This window comes from Fragaria vesca, linkage group LG6 (genome assembly GCF_000184155.1).
Source record: "Fragaria vesca subsp. vesca linkage group LG6, FraVesHawaii_1.0, whole genome shotgun sequence".
Taxonomy (NCBI): domain Eukaryota; kingdom Viridiplantae; phylum Streptophyta; class Magnoliopsida; order Rosales; family Rosaceae; genus Fragaria; species Fragaria vesca.
In genome coordinates this window covers 15,027,916-15,045,423 of record NC_020496.1, presented here as the reverse complement: position 1 = coordinate 15,045,423, position 17,508 = coordinate 15,027,916, and the positions used below count along the sequence as shown (strand labels likewise).

At 37.7% G+C, this 17,508-nt stretch overlaps 4 protein-coding genes across 4 annotated transcripts; 1 reads left to right on the top strand and 3 right to left on the bottom strand.

Annotated features, from left to right (window-relative positions):
- Positions 1 to 1,885: 1,885 nt before the first annotated feature.
- LOC101292811 (squamosa promoter-binding-like protein 4-like) lies at positions 1,886 to 3,292 on the bottom strand. Its single transcript, XM_004303097.1, has 2 exons — positions 2,800 to 3,292; positions 1,886 to 2,123 (listed from the first exon to the last, which is right to left on the bottom strand). Exons 1-2 carry the CDS (start codon positions 3,105 to 3,107, stop codon positions 1,895 to 1,897), a joined length of 537 nt encoding a protein of 178 aa, XP_004303145.1. The 5' UTR covers positions 3,108 to 3,292; the 3' UTR covers positions 1,886 to 1,894.
- A 1,936-nt stretch (positions 3,293 to 5,228) lies between these two features.
- Positions 5,229 to 9,840, top strand: LOC101303721 (checkpoint serine/threonine-protein kinase BUB1-like). The gene is made up of 14 exons (XM_004303050.1): positions 5,229 to 5,441; positions 5,509 to 5,656; positions 5,736 to 5,893; positions 5,996 to 6,080; positions 6,227 to 6,334; positions 6,420 to 6,507; positions 7,169 to 7,272; positions 7,355 to 7,426; positions 7,508 to 7,597; positions 7,679 to 7,836; positions 8,584 to 8,671; positions 8,742 to 8,876; positions 8,948 to 9,069; positions 9,299 to 9,840. Exons 1-14 carry the CDS (start codon positions 5,404 to 5,406, stop codon positions 9,486 to 9,488), a joined length of 1,584 nt encoding a protein of 527 aa, XP_004303098.1. The 5' UTR covers positions 5,229 to 5,403; the 3' UTR covers positions 9,489 to 9,840.
- A 699-nt stretch (positions 9,841 to 10,539) lies between these two features.
- On the bottom strand, positions 10,540 to 11,796 carry LOC101313530 (pollen-specific leucine-rich repeat extensin-like protein 1-like). The gene has a single exon (XM_004303084.1). The coding sequence runs from the start codon at positions 11,767 to 11,769 to the stop codon at positions 10,540 to 10,542; it is 1,230 nt and encodes a 409-aa protein (XP_004303132.1). The 5' UTR covers positions 11,770 to 11,796.
- Positions 11,797 to 11,884: 88 nt separating this feature from the next.
- On the bottom strand, positions 11,885 to 14,991 carry LOC101306833 (ADP,ATP carrier protein 3, mitochondrial-like). The gene is made up of 4 exons (XM_004303061.1): positions 14,942 to 14,991; positions 14,035 to 14,527; positions 13,421 to 13,792; positions 11,885 to 12,974 (listed from the first exon to the last, which is right to left on the bottom strand). The coding sequence occupies exons 2-4, from the start codon at positions 14,503 to 14,505 to the stop codon at positions 12,678 to 12,680; spliced, it is 1,140 nt and encodes a 379-aa protein (XP_004303109.1). The 5' UTR covers positions 14,506 to 14,527; positions 14,942 to 14,991; the 3' UTR covers positions 11,885 to 12,677.
- Between the last annotated feature and the right edge of the window lie 2,517 nt (positions 14,992 to 17,508).

The window sequence follows — 17,508 nt, the reverse complement described above, 5'->3', positions numbered from 1 at the left end:
AAATGATAAGGAAAATTGTTTTTATATTTCTTTATACATAAATTAAAAAGAGTTTATATTATTAGTAAATGGTTTTAGTTGAGACGATACTCACACATGTTCCCCTTCTTGGACGGCCATCTGTCTACCTCTTCCCTTTTCACCGTCCATAGTTTTCTTGGTACGTTTTTTTTTTTTTTTTTCAATTATTAAGAATAAACAACAAACTACAAAGTAAAATTACGACTAACTATCTTTCTCGGTTAATTCAAATAGAACAACGGAGACACTAAAAGGAGAATATGTTTCTTTTTTGAAAAAAATGTATGGTTCAAACCTGATAAAAGTTAAAAAAACAATATATACATTCTTACATTAGATTTGAGATCTTTCGTGTGACTACGAGTTAAAACATATAATCAACAAAACTATGAGTTTAACCCAAAATAATAGAAAAATGATCAATTACCCTACTATGAGATAACTTTTTCAGATACACAAAATGAGATTTCAAAATTCCCACATGTCCTACACATTGATAAAGTTTTATTCCCACTAACCAAATTTCAACTGAAGGCTCACGGGGTTGACTCGGACCTCAACTCTCTGCTCAAGAACATTGGTATGTCACTCGTTCACCTTCAAGGTATTCCGACATGGTCTGCTACTGATGTTGGTAATCATCTACTCAAGGTCCTCTTCCTACTACTACACATGGCATCTTGGGAGTGCGCTATAAACCTCCGACGGTTTTTTGCCGCTCTAGTAAGAAAATTGAGATGGATGATAATTTTGTTTATGTTCTTGCATTTGTTGATTTGGATGAGGTTTTGCTCTCCCCAATGTGAATGGGGATGTTGCCAGAAAAGAAATGTGGAAGGCCGAAGGCCTAAGGGTAGAACCGTAGAAAGAATAGGCTTGGTTCAAAACCTAAGGGTCCGAGGCCTCGCCGCTATTGGTTCCTAAAGTTATCAGAGTTGAAGATGTAACTGAGGTTATGTTGGAAGGGGTTATCATTGATGCAGGTGATTTGATGCAGTGTTTGGTGACGAATCTGAACATGTGGAGGACTTCTTTGTAGGTGTAGAGAATAATGAAGAAATATGACGCCAAATGCCTTGAGATCATATGTGTCATTAGTACTTATGGATGAAAATTGAACTACGTTAATAATGCTTAATTTCTTTAAAAAAAAGGTAAAATTTAGGTAGTGGTTTCTTTATCAGCCCCATAGTGGTAAACAATTATGTATGATATGTTGCTGATTAATAAAAAGATGTCCTTTGTTTTTTTTTTTTTTTTTTAAATTAAAAATAAAATCACAAAAAAGACTTCGATACAAATGCCAAATTGAGTGAGACTCGTTCACTTATCGGTTCTATTTTTTTTTGTCATTATTCTATATAAGGACCTCTCCGTAAATACCCCCACACCAAACAACTCAGATGGCACCATAATGCTTATGGCTAGCTAACCTCAGTTTTGAAATTAGGTTCGGCAATTGATCAACATGTCACAAGGCAATGTGGTAACAAAGAACACATTGGCTAGTCTGGAACTACAAAGATAACCATATACCCAACTCTGCTTCAAAACAACTGAACACTACTTTGTATGTGTTAACTTTTATGCATTTTCTATTCATCGACAATATCTAGCAGTCATTTACAGCCTTGTCAAAGTGATAATGGCATTGATCTTGAAGAGTCAGAATAACAATCCTAACCATGGAATAATACAAGTTATACACCTACATGATACTATCTCATTCCTAGCAAATCCTGGCCCCATGAAATTGATATTCCTGTGGAACTGGAATTCAAGTTTTACATAATAATGGAACTCTAAAAATTATTACATCAGTACATGTCTAGCTAGATGACAGAAGAGAGAGAGCAAGCTAGCTTGGTAAGTTTTATCTGATTTGGAAATGCTTATTGCGAGTCGACATTTCTTGGATGTTGATCTGAATTCTTCCGGATCCCATATCCTCAACTCTCCTGCACGACTCAGTACTAGTTCCTTTGCGGCTTGAACCTCCTGCATATGTCTCAGATAAATTCTTCCTTCGGCGTTCATTGTGGCCAGCCAAGCGCCTGCGACAACTCCTCTTGGTGTCATCGAATTCTGATAGCTCATGAAATCTGCACCTCAACAATTCCAGTTAGTATATCTGTCTAAGATTTCAAAGACGGCGGGGGGGGGGGGTGGGGGTAACACCAGTAGCTATAACTATATTTGTGGAATACAAAGAACGAGCATTTGAAAGAATAGTAGTATTGCCTATATTGCCAGATCTAACATTAAGAAAGAATAGTCATTTACTCAAACTGAAGGCTGTGAAGAAAAAAAATAACAAAGCAACTGAAATTGACTTTCAAAAGTTGTTTCCATATCATTATTATTACCTACGGATTAAACTGAAGGAATATTTGCAACTAGTACAGATATAAGAACAACAAAGAAAATGAGCAGATTTGTTGCAGTAAATGGTTCCTAGGTAAAGCATTGTTGCTAGATTCTTATTGTGAACCCCGTATAACAAAAACAAAACAAAAAAAGGGGGAAAAGCAAAGGCACCTATACTCAGGATTCAGGAAATATTAGTGTGTTATGAAATATGAACTTAAACAAATTGAGTACCAATTCCCGAACCCATATGGCAACTAGCAACTACGAACTGTGAACTTACTAGCTTATAGATAAATTCATCACCCAATTGAGTGTAAAATGCATAGCTCAAAAGCAAAAAGCATCAAACAGAAATTTTTTGAAAATGCAACAGATTAAACAGGAACTGAATGATAATTGATTAATCACCTGCTGCATTGTTGGCAAAATCTTTGGCTGATCCCAGACACAAGCACAACTGGAGCCTTAGAATGTTGGTCACACACTTTATGCCTTCTATGGTAGAGCTTTGCATCACTCAGATCAGCAGTGCACTTGTCAGCCTGACAACATCTCATCATCTGGTTCTGGTTCTTCACAGATCCACTTCCACATCCACCCACAACTTGTAGTTTCTTCTTCTTATTGTCCAGATCCTCATGATCCTCCTCCTCTTCCTCCTTCTTCACCACCGCATGGGGGTTCTCCTTCCTCTGCTTGCTCTTACTCTCTGCCATTGTACATGTATAGAGTAGCAAGGGAGCTCGGCAAGCTAGAATGAGCTAGCTGTAGCTATCTAGATCAAGAAGAGGAAGAAGATAACTCAATGGGGTTGTTAGTGATGGGGGAAGGAGAACATTAAAAGGTGAAAGTAATGAGGCAAGAGTAGTGAGGACCACACCAATCTGCTCCATGATTCTTTTCCTGAGTTGTTTCTTTGCCTCAGCTCTTGGCTCTTGTTTAGTTTGACAGTTTGTAGTACAATAATGCATGATGGCTTGAGAAGGGCCAGTCAAGGGATCAAAGGACGGGAATTAATGCAAGAGTATCAATTAGAAGCAGGGCCGGTCCTAAATGATCCAAGGCCCAGTGCCGGGGAAAAAAATGTGCCCCCTTTGTATAAACTTTTTTTTTGTTTTTTGAAAAAAAATATTCAAAAAATACCAATTTTTTAGAGTTCCAAACCTAGTCAAATGTAATGTCATGAGGCTCATCCTCACGCCTGAATTTTTTTTATTGATATGTTAAAACATGGTACAATGGAGGGACATAAAACCATTACCCCCGAAAAGAAAAGAAATACAAGGATTACAATAGACACTGACAAAAAATTGCTTATGAGAATGCACTATTTACTCAAATGCAGATATTCTGAAACGTTCATTCAAATGCCAGATGCTTTAGAATCGTCTTTCCAACTTTGTCTTCCACATGCTTCTTGACTGGTTCTGTCAACTAAGTTCACATATTCAAATTCCTCAATCAATTTCCACTCATTTGCATAGTTAAATACTTACAGTATAGAACAATTTAAATATAACGACAACTTAAGATCTCAGCAAAAGCTTCACAAGTCATTGCACATTCCAAATTCTACCTATATAAATGGTTCAGAGTGGCTTTAAACTATTAGTCTCATAAACATAAAATTCATTCTATCAAAACCGAGGTCCCAAGCACAAAACCAAATTCCAATCTTCTCTACAAAAACATAAGAACAATTTCATAAGCACAATTTCATATATGAATTTCATATATCTCAGATACATGATTTCAGAAAGGAAAAACAAAAAGGGAGATTCAAAGCAACCTTTTTCAACCCAAAAAGAAGAATTCGAAGATGTGATATTCATAGTAACTTTATGTTCAGTCTTTAAAAATTAGATTGTGAGAGAGGAGATGTGAAATTGAGAGATGATGAAAAATTTTTAAGGATCATGAGTAATTTATAAAGAGAGCAGACAAAAACATTTTGGTTCCGGAGAACATCAATCTCCAATCGAGCTCTTTTATTACTGCAATGGGTATTTGAATTTGGGAGAAGAATCAGAAGATTAAGAGTTTTAGAGAGAAGAGACTGGAACAAATGAATAAGAAAATATATATATATATATATTAATTACACCTATATATATAACAAATGAAAAAAAAAATGCCTCTTCAGCCTTGGGCCCTAGTGCCAGTGCACTGCCAGCACTGGGCCAGGACCCGGCCTGATTAGAAGCTGTTGATATTATACGACAAATTGTTTATTATAATTGCTAGATTGCGAACAACTGTGGTCTCGTTAAAACTTTTCTGCGGTAATTCCTAACGCAAAAGAAAAATAAGAATATCAAAAAGCAACTTAGGCCTCTTATTACCAAAATGGTGGATAAGAGAGCTACTATTCCAGGGTTGTCGAGAAATTCAAGGTATGATCCCTTCTCAAAAGATGTTTTTCACAAGCTGAGGTTCGATTAAAGACTTCTTATTACCAGGAGTGTTTTTGCAGCGTTCGCCCCACTTAGGCCTCATTTGGTATAGCTTCGTTTTTAAAAAAATTAGCTTTGATCCGAACTTTCAGATTTTATAGTGTTTGTGAAATCAAACAAAAACAGCTTTTTTAAAAAATTACAGGTCACTAACACTAACTTTTACCATTTTAGAAACAACTTTAAAGCAGTTTATCATGAAAATACTAAAAAAGTATAAATTAATATATTTTAACTTTACAGCGATTTTAGAATTAATATTTACTAAACACAAAACTATTTGAAGTCATAACTAATTATTTTCGAAGCACAGCAGAATCAGAAAAAAATCACAGTAATCTCAAATAGCTTTTATAACTTAACATGCTTCCACGGTAGTTCCCCAGACCAAACACATTGGGTGTCGCCCACAGCAGTCTGTAACCCTCGGAAAAAAAAAAAACCATTCGTCCTTTGCTTCAAAAAGGGGAACAAAATATTAACGGTGGGAGGGAGGGAGAGTCCCCAGAAGAGAAGGTGTGGTTTCAAAAGTTGAAAAACCATTTCCCCGCTTATTTCAATGGCTGCCGTCGAAGACCCTCTCCTGTCCTCCCTCTGGTACACACTCTCTCTCTCTCAGATTTCTCGGACCATGTTCGATTTTTGAAATTCTGAAAAATCCCAGGTCGATAAAGGAAGCGCTGGATGACTTTAACTCCGGGAAGGATTCCGGGTCGGATCTCTCTAGGCTGCTATCCGATTGCATCGCAGCTTTCAAGCACGATCCTCACTACCGAGACGACACCAGATTCCTCAAGATTTGGTTCCTCTATGTAGTTAACCTCCTCACTCATGGCTCCCTTTAGTTTTGGGCATCTTTGCTTTCCGAATTGAACTAATTGGGTTCTGCAGATGGGATTCATCCAAGATTACGAAACCGTGTTTCTGGAAATGCTGGATAGGAAGATATGTATTGGGCAGTCCTTGCTCTATGTTTGGTATGCCTCCTTTCTAGAATCCAAAGGCAAATTGTACGATGCGCAAATGGTTTATCACTTCGGTATTTCAAGGTCCTCTCTTTTTCTTCGTAAAATCATTCTTGTTTTTTTTTGTGTTTGTATTTTCGAATTAGAGTTTCACTATACAATGCTTATGATATGTTACTGTGCTAGCAATGCTAAGCCTGCTGAGTGGGTGACCAAAGCGCATGCCTTTTTTCTTGAGAGGATGTCTGAATTAGTGTCTTCAACTCACGAGGTAGCCAACTTCTTTGCTTGCTTTACACCTTCAGTCTTCATCATCGCACTCTATACCTCCTTTTATGTATGATTTGGTGACAGCCTTTTCTTTTCTTCCATCTTTTAAATTTTGCAACTTTTATATAAGAAAATTCTGTGGTGCAGGTTGACAACGGTCAATGCATTCAGTTTGAGAGCCACATCAATCCATGGTCCAATTCCACAATGAAAGCCCTTTTAAAGAAAATCACTCCTCGACTAGCGAAATTTGATGTGAGATATTCATCACTGTAATATGTTCACACAGTATAGTCTGAGTATGAGTAGCATCTCAGAGTTTCCTTTTCTCTTGTCTCAGGGATATCATGCCACTAATAAAGCTTATTCAGGAAAAGTGGCATTGTCTTCTTTGAAGAAATCATCAAGGAACAAGACTATTGAGATAGGTGAATTACAACATATTGTTTGCTTTTAGTTTTTGGCAAGTTTCCAGTCTATGATATATGTATAGGCACATTTTCACTTCTTAAGTGCACTGGTTTGTTTAGCAGCGTGCAGGGTATGTTAGGTGTCAAAAATATATACATGCATCTGATTCTCTGCTGGATATGAAATTCTTGGTGCAAACTTCTAAAATAGTAAATTTTATTTTTATTTGCCCTTCTGTGTTAATAAATTGACATGTGAACTTGGTTACTTGAAATAGGGTAGATTTTAAGCACTCAAGACAAGTGTGTTATTCAAATTCACATCCATTCATATAAATAAAGAGCTTTTCTTTCTGAGTAGATCACTACAAAAAAGTGTCAAACCTTGATACGTTCATTATTTCTTTTTTAATACTTCCTGCAAAGAAAATTTAAACTAAACATTCATTCAAATGCACCAATCTGAGTGAAAGAATTCAGTGTCTCCCTTTGATCCAGAATTGGACCTAGTACCAACTTCAATACTGAAGTATCCTTATTACATTAACTAGGGTCCAGGGAGCCATAATCTTTCTTATATTTTAAATCATACAGCTCCACTAAGCAAATTGATAATGTCTCTGCTCTCCTATTGTATATATACTTTTTTATTTTGTAATTATTTAGCTTTATATCACAGGTCGTACGAAATACCAGATCACGGGTTGTGCAGGTCAAGGTGCTTTTGCTGAAGTTTATAAAGCATATGTCAACTGTAACCCTGATGATGTTGTTGCATTAAAGGTATATTTGACCTCAGTAGTGCTATCTCAATGCTGCTTAGAAATCTGGATATTTTCATTTTTTTTTTTAAAATCTGTGACAGATACAAAAGCCTGCTTTCCCGTGGGAATTCTATATGTACCGTGAACTTGATGAACGAATCTCAGACAAGGAAGTAAGCATTTACTGATGCTCCAACTTTTTGTTGGCAGTTCTTCATTCTGTTTATTTAACTTTTGATATGTCATTGTATCAGAGGTCAAGCTTTGGTTTCGCTCAAAGAATGAATCACTATTCTGACTGTAGTATTCTCGTCTGCGACTATATTGCTAATGGGACACTTCAGGTAGCTTAATCATACCAATACGATATACACTGTCTGGAACCATCATGCCATTTATGCTTATAACCTAATGATCTTCCGCAGGATGTAATAAACTCATTTGCAGTCACCGGAAAATCCATGGAAGAAGAGTTATGCATTTATTACACCATAGAAATGCTCTACATGTTAGAAACTCTGCATGATGTTGACATCATTCATGGAGATTTCAAGCCTGATAATCTGCTTATTCGCTATTCTCGGTATCAAACATTCTCCACAATCTATTGAATGTGTTACATTGTTTTGTATAGAAACTCTTAGAAAATGGAAGAGTGGAACTTAAAGACTACTGAACCTTTTCATCTTATATTTTTACTCTCAATCTAAAATCTCCTCACCTTTTCTATCCTTCTTCCTCCCATGCTATTACTACTTACTAGTAATATTGTATTATCATTCCTTTGTCTTCCCCAGTTGCAACTGCATTCTCCAGCTATGAAACATACCTTGAGGTTATTTTAAATTATAATTATCCTACAATTAAATGGCTGATACCTTAATTAGCTTATATGGCAGGATGTCAAATGAAGAGTACAACTATCTCTTATAATAAACTGCTTATCCTTCGGAGCCTCTCACTAAGGTTCAACGGATCCCAACCAATAAAAAATCTGCCTAACAATGCATGGAGTTGAGGGAATGTTCGGAAATCTCACCTTATATAAATGCAAGCTTATATTAGAGCAGCATGATTGGAATCATAGGGGTGGCAAGGATGTTCTCAGCTGAGATTATACTCATGATTTTTGCTACGAATAAATATAAAAGAATGGCCTGGACTTATCCTCTGCCATAGATTTCAGTTACATTCTGGAGTTCATCTATATCTGATAGGGCCTGCTGACTAAAACTGTGAATGAGTTTCTTAAAATCCAAGAAGTCTAATGTTATTCTAGAGATTGCATCCTATGAAATTTACGTGAGATCAATTGCTTGAACTTTTGCAGGGACTTCCTCACAAAAAGTGGATTCCATGACAGAAATGAGCTTACAGAAGATGGATTTCGGGATAGAAGTGGCCCCTGGCTTGATCAGGTTTGTTTGTAGTTCCAAAAATCTAGTACTTGGCTTAATTAATTTATGATTAATCTTGATATTCTTGCAGGGTCTTTGCCTTGTGGACTGGGGAAGAGGGATAGATCTGCGTCTCTTTCCTGAAAATATAGAGTTTAAGGGAGATTGCCGAACTTCTGGATTTCGTTGTGTGGAGATGCAAGAGAATAAGCCTTGGAAATTTCAGGTTAGTTTGCATTTTGTTTTCCATTGTACGTTCGGTTCACATTATCACTTGGCTCTGTCCCTTGTTACCAGGTAGACACGTATGGACTCTGTGTCGTTGTTCATATGATGCTGCATAGTTCTTACATGGAGATTTACAAGAAACCATCACCTGATGGTGGTTATGTTTATCAACCCAAGGCATCTTTTAAAAGGTAGTTTTCTCAGTTATGCATATTTGACATTTGTCTATCATCTTGAGCTCTTATCTGGGAGGGGAAGTGTGAATAGACATACCCCAGTTTGATATTTAAGGTCATATAAACACGTACAGTGGCTGATTTTTTGCTTCCTCTTCCATCTTTTATTTTTATCTTCACTCTTCATTCTTCACTTGGTACCATGACGATTTGACTTCTATTTTGGTGATTCAAATGACTTCAGATACTGGAAAGTTGAACTCTGGAAGAATTTCTTTGTGAAACTGCTTAACAGTAATCCTGGCTGCAATAACAAGAAATTGTTGCAAAATCTGAGGGAGTCTTTCCAGGAATATATCTGCTCGGACCCCCACCTTCTAAAGAAACTAAGTGATTTACTGGCAAAGCAAAGGAAATCAATGTGTTCTGCTTAGAGTGCCTTTGATCTATCTCTCCTGATGATCTGTAGTTGCATGTTCTGATTGCATTTGCTGTGGAAGCATACATAACTTTATAATTACATTCTCCAATCCTGCTTCTAGCTTTCTGATGTATAGTTTTGTTGCTAAGCTCGTCTCTGGAGCATTTGTAAAACAGCAAGTGCCAAACCTGATCACAAGTATAATTGTATTCGTTTCTCACCAAAATGAAAAGAGGATGTAGTATGTAAATTCACTTGTTTTACATGTGCTGTTCAGACATACTTCATGTCAGCATGACTTCCTGTTGGTTGATTTAGTTCAATTGTATGATGTCAGACATACTTCATCTGTCTGATTCAGTGTGATCTCAGGATGTTATGCTACAGAAGTATGAATGAGTTCATTATTCTCTACTAATCATTAAAATTGATGCATCCCTAGCGTATATTGTAATTACTGTCGGCATACTCACTGTTGCCTGGGTTCCTTTGGAATATATAAAGTACATAAGCAGCAACGACAGAGGGGAATTATGGTGGCAATGGCAGCATTACTTCGTTATGAATATTTGAAATCTTGGACATTATATGAGAACTGCAGTTTGTGTTGAATGCTAGCACAGTTGCGTGGTTCCTTTTTTGTCATGGTTGATTATGATGCTAAAAGGCAGCTGATAATAGTTTGTAACTTTGTATGAGCAGCAAGAGAGCTTTACATCTGATGGTACCTTTATGAAGCAGAGATTTTGTTTTCTCAATTCTTTCTAGGTTTCTTGTGCTTCTCTTACACATATAACTGATATAAGATTCTCAAAGACTGTTCAAAACTTCAAATATAGTATTCTTGAATCACTGAACTCATAAAGTATTTATAAGATAAAATATCTTCTATACAGTATACACCAATTACTTGTTTGGCATTCTTAAATCTATGATTCTTGTTTTTATTCGTATGTGAAGCATAGCCAGGGCCCAGGAGGGGCAGTACTACCAGGCGAAGATCGACAGAGGCCATGCTACTTGGTGCTGGCAGTGCACCGTACCACTTATACAACAGAAGGATGTTAAAAGCAGTCCACAGGGTTCTCAAGGATAGCATTACATTCCTTCTGGGTCCTCTGGTAAGGCCTGTCAGGCAGACAGTTACGGCGATCATCAAATGCAGTGTTGCCTCTTTTGGATGTTGTCAAATTCTTACAAATGCTCCCGTCTTCCTCACAGAAATAATTATAAGAGATTGTAAAATTTGCCAAATTAGGCAGACTACAAACTCCAGCTGGCACAATTCCAGTCATCATATTGTGGGCCAAATTTAGTTGCTCCAAGTGAGCTAGCCCTGCAAGGCTGTAAGGTATAGGACCAACCAGCTTGTTATTGCTCACATCCAAAACCCTCAATTTGTACAGAAACCCAACTTGTTGTGGAAGACACCCCGACAAGCTAGTGTTGATTAGCAAAAGCTCCTCTAATGTATTTGCAAAGTTGGCTATGCTCGGAGGAAGGCATCCGCTGAAGTTATTGTTAGCAAAAACCACCACACTGGCTGATGATGATAAACTCGAAGCTGGAATGTTTATACTGGTGAAGCGGTTGTTATTTACAAATATTGCATCTAGTTGTACTATGTTGCTGAAGAGTTGTGGAGGTAACACCCCTTCAAACTCATTGTAACGAAGATCAAGGTATTTTAGACTAGGGAGAGAGAGGACTACAGTAGGAAAAGGACCTACAAATCTGTTGTTACTGAGATCAAGCTCATGAAGGAGTGTGAGGTTGGCCAAACTGTGAGGGAGGATGCCACAAAAGCGGTTGCTATTCAGATGGATAAGCGCAAGGTCCGACAGCAGGCCTAATTCGGCTGGGAGGAATCCGGCTATGTCAGCTTTATTGAGGTCAATGCCAGCAACAACTTGGATTTTGGGGTCATCAGGAGCAGGTGCACAGAACACACCCCTGTAAGTGCAAACTGAACGACCCTCCCAGTTCGAGGTAAAGTTGTGTGGATCAGAGTACATGACTCGTTTCCATGATTGGAGCGAAAGAAAAGCTCGGTCCAGTCTTGCATTTGAATGATCATCTGAAGCTGCAGCAGAATCAGAGTGGTTACTGTGGTGGCGGTCATGGTGAGGATGGCCATGATGATGAGAAGCATGTACACTATCTCTACTGCTGTGTTTTGCAGCAACAGAAGTTAGATTGAGATGGTTGAACGAACTGGAGACTTGCACAACTAAGAGAGTAAATGAGATGGCATTGGCACATTTAGCAATGGAAGTGAATGAAAACAAAGCCATTTCTCAATCCTCTCCTCCGTCAGTTAATTGGTTTGAACATGGTGTAAGAGATCAGTTAGTCGTTTATATATATAATATATATGTATCCAAGTAATAGAAACACAAATGCGCACTGGTTACTAGTCTCCTCTTCAATCATTTTATTCAGACCAGATGATAATGCTGGAAGAAAATATGTTCTGGCTGGCTAGCGACAGTCCACCATTACAATTCCGGCTTTAATATGAATCTTGTACATTCATATTTGGAAGAGAGAAGAGAGTATGATGGCAATAATAGTGCTAATAGTACATAGCCTAAATATCGAGTTATTTTCTTTGATAACGATTAAAGACCTACCTCATTCCATATAGGTAGTTTTCACAGTTGTTCCAAGTGGAGCTGGAGAAAGACATCTTCAATCCCCAGATAAGACCAAACCCAGACAGCAGGCTAACCTTCGGTTTTCTTCAAACTCAAGGAAAGTTTGAGGCTATCCCCCTTCATTTGCTCCACGTACCTACCTCGTTTTTGTTTGTACTTGGTTAGTCTTGCCTGAAGGCCAATGGGAGAGGCAGTGTGAAAAAAATGAAGTGCCATTGGCCCATAGTGGCATCAATGTTTGAGAAACTACTCCTTTCAATAATCCAACTGATTCATGGCTTACCTAATTTAGAGCCCCTAACACAGCTGCTGGTAACATTCATGAACAGATAACTCAGAAATAGGCACCCCCATACACACCAACTTATAACTCACAGGAAGTTATAAAACACCTACAACTCAAATTTCATCCTTGTACCTATGATTTTCTAATAACAGTTCCCTAAATATGTGAAGACATGAAAGCACTATCAGTCATCTAAACTTATTCCACCAAGCCATTAGACATAATCAAACACTACGCTTTCATCAACATAACATCACATTTAACCACCACCAGATCCATACTTCTTGCCAAGAACAATGACTTGCAGCTTGTCATAGCCAGCAAGCACACCAGCACCTGCAACAGCACGCAATATGTTTGCTCCAGCACCTTTAAATAGAGATTTAGCACCCTCATTTTTGACAATTTGCTTAAAGGCAACCAAAGAGCTTTTATATTTTACTGCTTCTCCTGATGTCATCATCATCCTTCTGCGCACTGTGTCAATTGGGTATGAAGCCAATCCAGCTCCAATTGTAATTCCCCATCCGAGCAAAAAACTAGCAAAGAAACTATCCTGTAAAATACCAAGAGAAACACAGAAATTACCATCAACATGCTGTGGAAATGACATCAAGTCCAAAATAACAGGGCATTCAAAGACATCAGCTTACAACACTAAGGTCACAAATTCAAATCATTTCTTACAAAATAGGCCAAACATACAAACTCCAAAACATTATTAACAATAAATAATGGCAAGGGCTTGGATAAAAGAGATGCTAAGCCAAGGTCCAACAAAGTATGCAGACTACTTGTAAAGTCCACATAGACCTGCACAGCTTGATTTGTAACAACAAGGCAGACAAGAAGCGGGGAAAGATAAAACAAATAAATTCACAGATGAAACCCATTCAACTGCCTTCAAAACCAACACAAAACTTGCACTTTCACAACTTTCTCAGATAATAACCACACACAAAATTTCGATAGAAGGGTACAAGATTGAAAATTTGAACATACCTGCAAGCTACCCACCAGAACCACAGGTTTCAGAGAATCATACATTCCAAAGTAGAGCCCACGATACACAATAATCCCAACACATGAGATGTTAAATCCACGATACAGCCCAGCAATACCATCAGACTTTAGGGTTTTCTTGTACACATCGATCATACCATTAAACTGCCTCTCCCCACCCTTTTTGGCAGCTTTAGCATCATTTGCCAAACGTGTTCTAGCATAGTCCAAGGAATAAACAAACAGAAGAGATGAAGCACCAGCAGCACCACCAGACGCCAGGTTCCCAGCAAACCACTTCCAGTAGCCATCTCTGTCCTTCTTGAAGTTGAAAAGCCTCTTGAAATAATCCTTGAAAGCAAAGTTTAAGGCCTGATACACAAATCTTCACAAGTTTAGAATGACTACTAGAGGGGTCTCAAGTTGCACAATTCCACATTAAAAAGCTTATAGTATAAGATAACCATCTCTATTTGGACTTGGGAAGTGATCTCTAATATTGTTGGTTAAAAACTAGATATGGAACATTTACTCCAATTATTACTGAACACGGTACAAGAACTCAAGACACAGACACAAAAAGGGAAGATAAAACAAAGTGAAAGAAAATTGACCTGGGTAGGAAAGTATCTGATAACATTAGCAGTATTTCCTCTCCACAGAGCAATGACACCCTCATCCTTCATTGTTCGGGCAAAGCAGTCAGTAATCCCCTTGTATGGTTCAGAAAGACGACCAGCCTTGATCATCTCATCCTGGTTCTGGATTAATAGCTTAATACGCTCAATTGGAGCAGCAGCTGTTTTAGAAACAGCAGCAGATACACCTCCCATAAGGAAATCAACAGCAAAACCAGCAGCCCCTTTCTCTGCCGGAGCCTGTACCAAAATGGTAGACAACGGCGAGAGCTGTGCCAGGGGAGTGCTTTGGCAAGCTGGGAGCAGGGGTCCTTGCAAGCCTCCATTTGCATAAGCGCCAGTTAAACCATAGTTTCTGCTGTTCAAGTTGGGAGAAAGCTTAGGAATGAGGCTGGACTGCCCATGTAATTTCTGAAATATAGATGGATTGGACGACCCATGAGCCATGATTATAACTCAAGCCAGTGACCTGCGCAAGAATAACATGATCTCAAATAAAGGCATGCACCTTGACGAAACAGGTCATAAGATTCAATCAACATGTCTTCAGTAACATTAATAGTAACGCAATGATCCACAAGATTAATCACTAGTGTCCCACTGTCTCCATTATCTAACACGAGTTGAACAAATCCCAATTCACCAGTGGAACTGCCTCTCTTTTATACTCAATCTCAGAATCTATTTTTAATACTTCTTCTTCCTTGATAGTAATATCATCAAATCTCAAGCAAAACTAAATAAGCAACGGAAATGAAACATGCAGAACAAAATTAGAGTTGCTGACCACAAGAACATGAATCAATAATATTAAGCCTTCAAGTCAAGAAAAAGAAAGGCAGGTCTAACTAAGTTAAACGACAAGAAACGAGAAGAGCGAAACCTGAGGAGGTCGACGATGAGAGAGAGAGAGAGAGAGAGAGAGAGAGAGAGAGAGAGAGANNGAGAGAGAGAGAGAGAGTGATGGAAGGGAGGGTCTCAGTCTTCCAAGTCACCAAGAAACCAAGGAAAAGGATTATACACCGAACCGCTGCCCCCGGACCTCTAGGGTTTTTCCGAATGAAATTACAATTTTGCCCGCTTCTTAAGAATTTTCTTCTTTTCTAACGTGTTTATTAACTTAGAATGAAATCAAGAGTGACGAAATTGATTCCAGATGAGTAAATTCTGGCGTATTAGAATGGATGTGGGTCTTATTTACTTATCTGGAATCTATTCCTTGTGAACACCTCCTCTATTCCTTGTGAACACCCCCTAAATCTGATATCCAAAGAGGGAGATGGGTATTCAAATCAAGTTTGTGGAATCAACTTTTTCTCTTCATTTTTGAAAAATATATATATATATATATATATATTTCTCTTCAAAAAATCAAAAATATCCTCATATAATTATAATATTTCCAAAATACACAACTCTAAAAAATTACAAATATTCTAGCATCTTTTTTAGTAGGGTATTTCAGTAATCAAATTAGTTTTAATTCTGATATAGTAAGTAAACAACATCAATTGTAATTAGTTACATTTATATTTTAATTCTTTATGGTAAGTAAACAATAAAATGAAATGAAATATTCTCGTACCGATTCTTGCTAAGTTAATAAACGTGTCATTCTTTTCTTCAAAGGCAAAAGCAGGCTGCGCTCGTGACAGTGCCGTTAACGGAAGGGCAAGCTTGTAATTTCAGGTCGTCACGATAATGACCGGATTTACTGCCAGACCAGAGGATATATCAGAGATTTTGCCCGAGATTGATCTCCACACTTCTCAAGACTTTTGTTCCCTTTTATTTCGATGGATTCTGGGTTTCATTCTGGATATGGAATACAGTAATGCATATGTAGCTCATTACCGAGAGAGAAGAGTCGAATCATTTTGAAAAGATTTGAAGATACAGTCTGGTCCGGAGCAAATCCATACCTATAGCAAACAAAGTCATGCTTGTAAATACCCAACTGTGGGCTAAGCCTGAACCTCTCTTTCATAACAGAGAAGCCATTTTTTCTAGCGAAACCATAATACTCAAATACATCATCATCATTCTTAAACACCATTCTAACATTAGGGTGAAGCCTGAAGTGTCATTCTTTACCAGTTGGGCAGCAAGGGAGGTCTTTACTTGTCTCCTCCGAATGAGACCCAAAGGATGAGGCAAGAGCTCGAGCAACTCTGAAAAGAGAACCGCGAGCAGGAGAATCGCCGTTGGCGGAAGCTCGAAAGGATACTACAACAACTCCGTTCAAAAAGCTCAATTGGGTAGCTTTAAACATACTGTGATTTTAGTGCCTACAACAGCTGTGTAGGGTTAGTTGGGCTAAGTGCATGTTTTTACACTTTTGTGCCTTGTCTTCTCTAGGTCAGCAATGAGTTCTTTGCTTTGTCAAATGGTCGTTGCCGCCTAGTGGTAGGGTGAAACTAAGTATCGTCGGATCTGTCTTCTGACGGCTACATAGTTGGAAAGCTGAATTATTAGACATTATGATGCATAAGCGTGTTACATATCTAATGATAATTCTAGTATAGTATGTCACCGTTGTGTAAAAACAAATAGAGTTGTCGGTAGAGCAATACTCTTTGCTAGCTTGTGCCTAGTTGAGTACAAGTTTGTAGAGGTTTCTGATATTATTTCAGGTTTTTGTAATCACGGGTTTAGACTCAAGGTCCCCTCATTGTATTCGACAGTTTCATTAATCAAGGCTTGAGAACAGCCAACAGCCACACTAGCCTTTTATTTTATTTTTTTTAAAAATAACGTACCGTGATTTCTTTTCTATCATTCCCCTCAATGTGAGGATATCCCGTGATTTCTCTATTGTAATAACATTTGGTTGATGAATTTGTCATTTATTCTCCTAAAGGAAAAAGAAAGTGTGGACGCAGATTGAGAAACAATACTACAGTTCATAGATTTTCCCAATTTCATAATTATTCTGTGTGTTTGGATGCGGGTGAATTCCCAGGAATTTAATCAAAAATAGGGAATTCTCAATTTCTTAGGATTGTTTCCCCGTTTGGATTCTTATCTTGTCGAATTAGCAATTTTCACGGGAAAATAATCATGGAATTTAAAAGCTTAATTTCCTGACTTGAATTTCTCATAAAATACAAATTCTTGTCATTTTAAAACCCTACGTCATGAAATCCAAACAACGGAATTCTTAATTAATAAAATTTAAATTCATGGAATTGTAATTCTTATGATTTTAAAATTTCTATAGAAATTAAAATTATTTTATCCAAACACAACTTGTGTACTGACATGACCTCCGGTTCCTTGTCCTTTTAGAGACATGCCATATACATATGTACTTCACATCGTTTGCATTGGCCACTGAGCAACATGAGATACAGTTCTCACAATGGCATCATAGCTCTAATCAAGACCCATGCCACTTTCTTTTCTCGTCTCTTTAAACCAACTTTTGATGGACTGTATTGCTAACTAATT

Coding starts and splice junctions, on each gene's coding strand:
- LOC101292811 (XM_004303097.1), bottom strand. CDS start 3,107: ATGGCAGAGAGTAAGAGCAAGCAGAGGAAGGAGAACCCCCATGCGGTG. Junction 2,124..2,799: donor TTTTGCCAACAATGCAGCAG/GTGATTAATCAA, acceptor GTTGAGGTGCAG/ATTTCATGAGCTATCAGAAT.
- LOC101303721 (XM_004303050.1), top strand. CDS start 5,404: ATGGCTGCCGTCGAAGACCCTCTCCTGTCCTCCCTCTG. Junction 5,442..5,508: donor CCTCTCCTGTCCTCCCTCTG/GTACACACTCTC, acceptor GAAAAATCCCAG/GTCGATAAAGGAAGCGCTGG. Junction 7,427..7,507: donor AACGAATCTCAGACAAGGAA/GTAAGCATTTAC, acceptor TCATTGTATCAG/AGGTCAAGCTTTGGTTTCGC.
- LOC101306833 (XM_004303061.1), bottom strand. CDS start 14,505: ATGGCTCATGGGTCGTCCAATCCATCTATATTTCAGAAATTACATGGG. Junction 13,793..14,034: donor TCAGATACTTTCCTACCCAG/GTCAATTTTCTT, acceptor TTTGTGTATCAG/GCCTTAAACTTTGCTTTCAA. Junction 12,975..13,420: donor TTCTGGTGGGTAGCTTGCAG/GTATGTTCAAAT, acceptor GGTATTTTACAG/GATAGTTTCTTTGCTAGTTT.
- LOC101313530 (XM_004303084.1), bottom strand. CDS start 11,769: ATGGCTTTGTTTTCATTCACTTCCATTGCTAAATGTGCCAATGCCATC.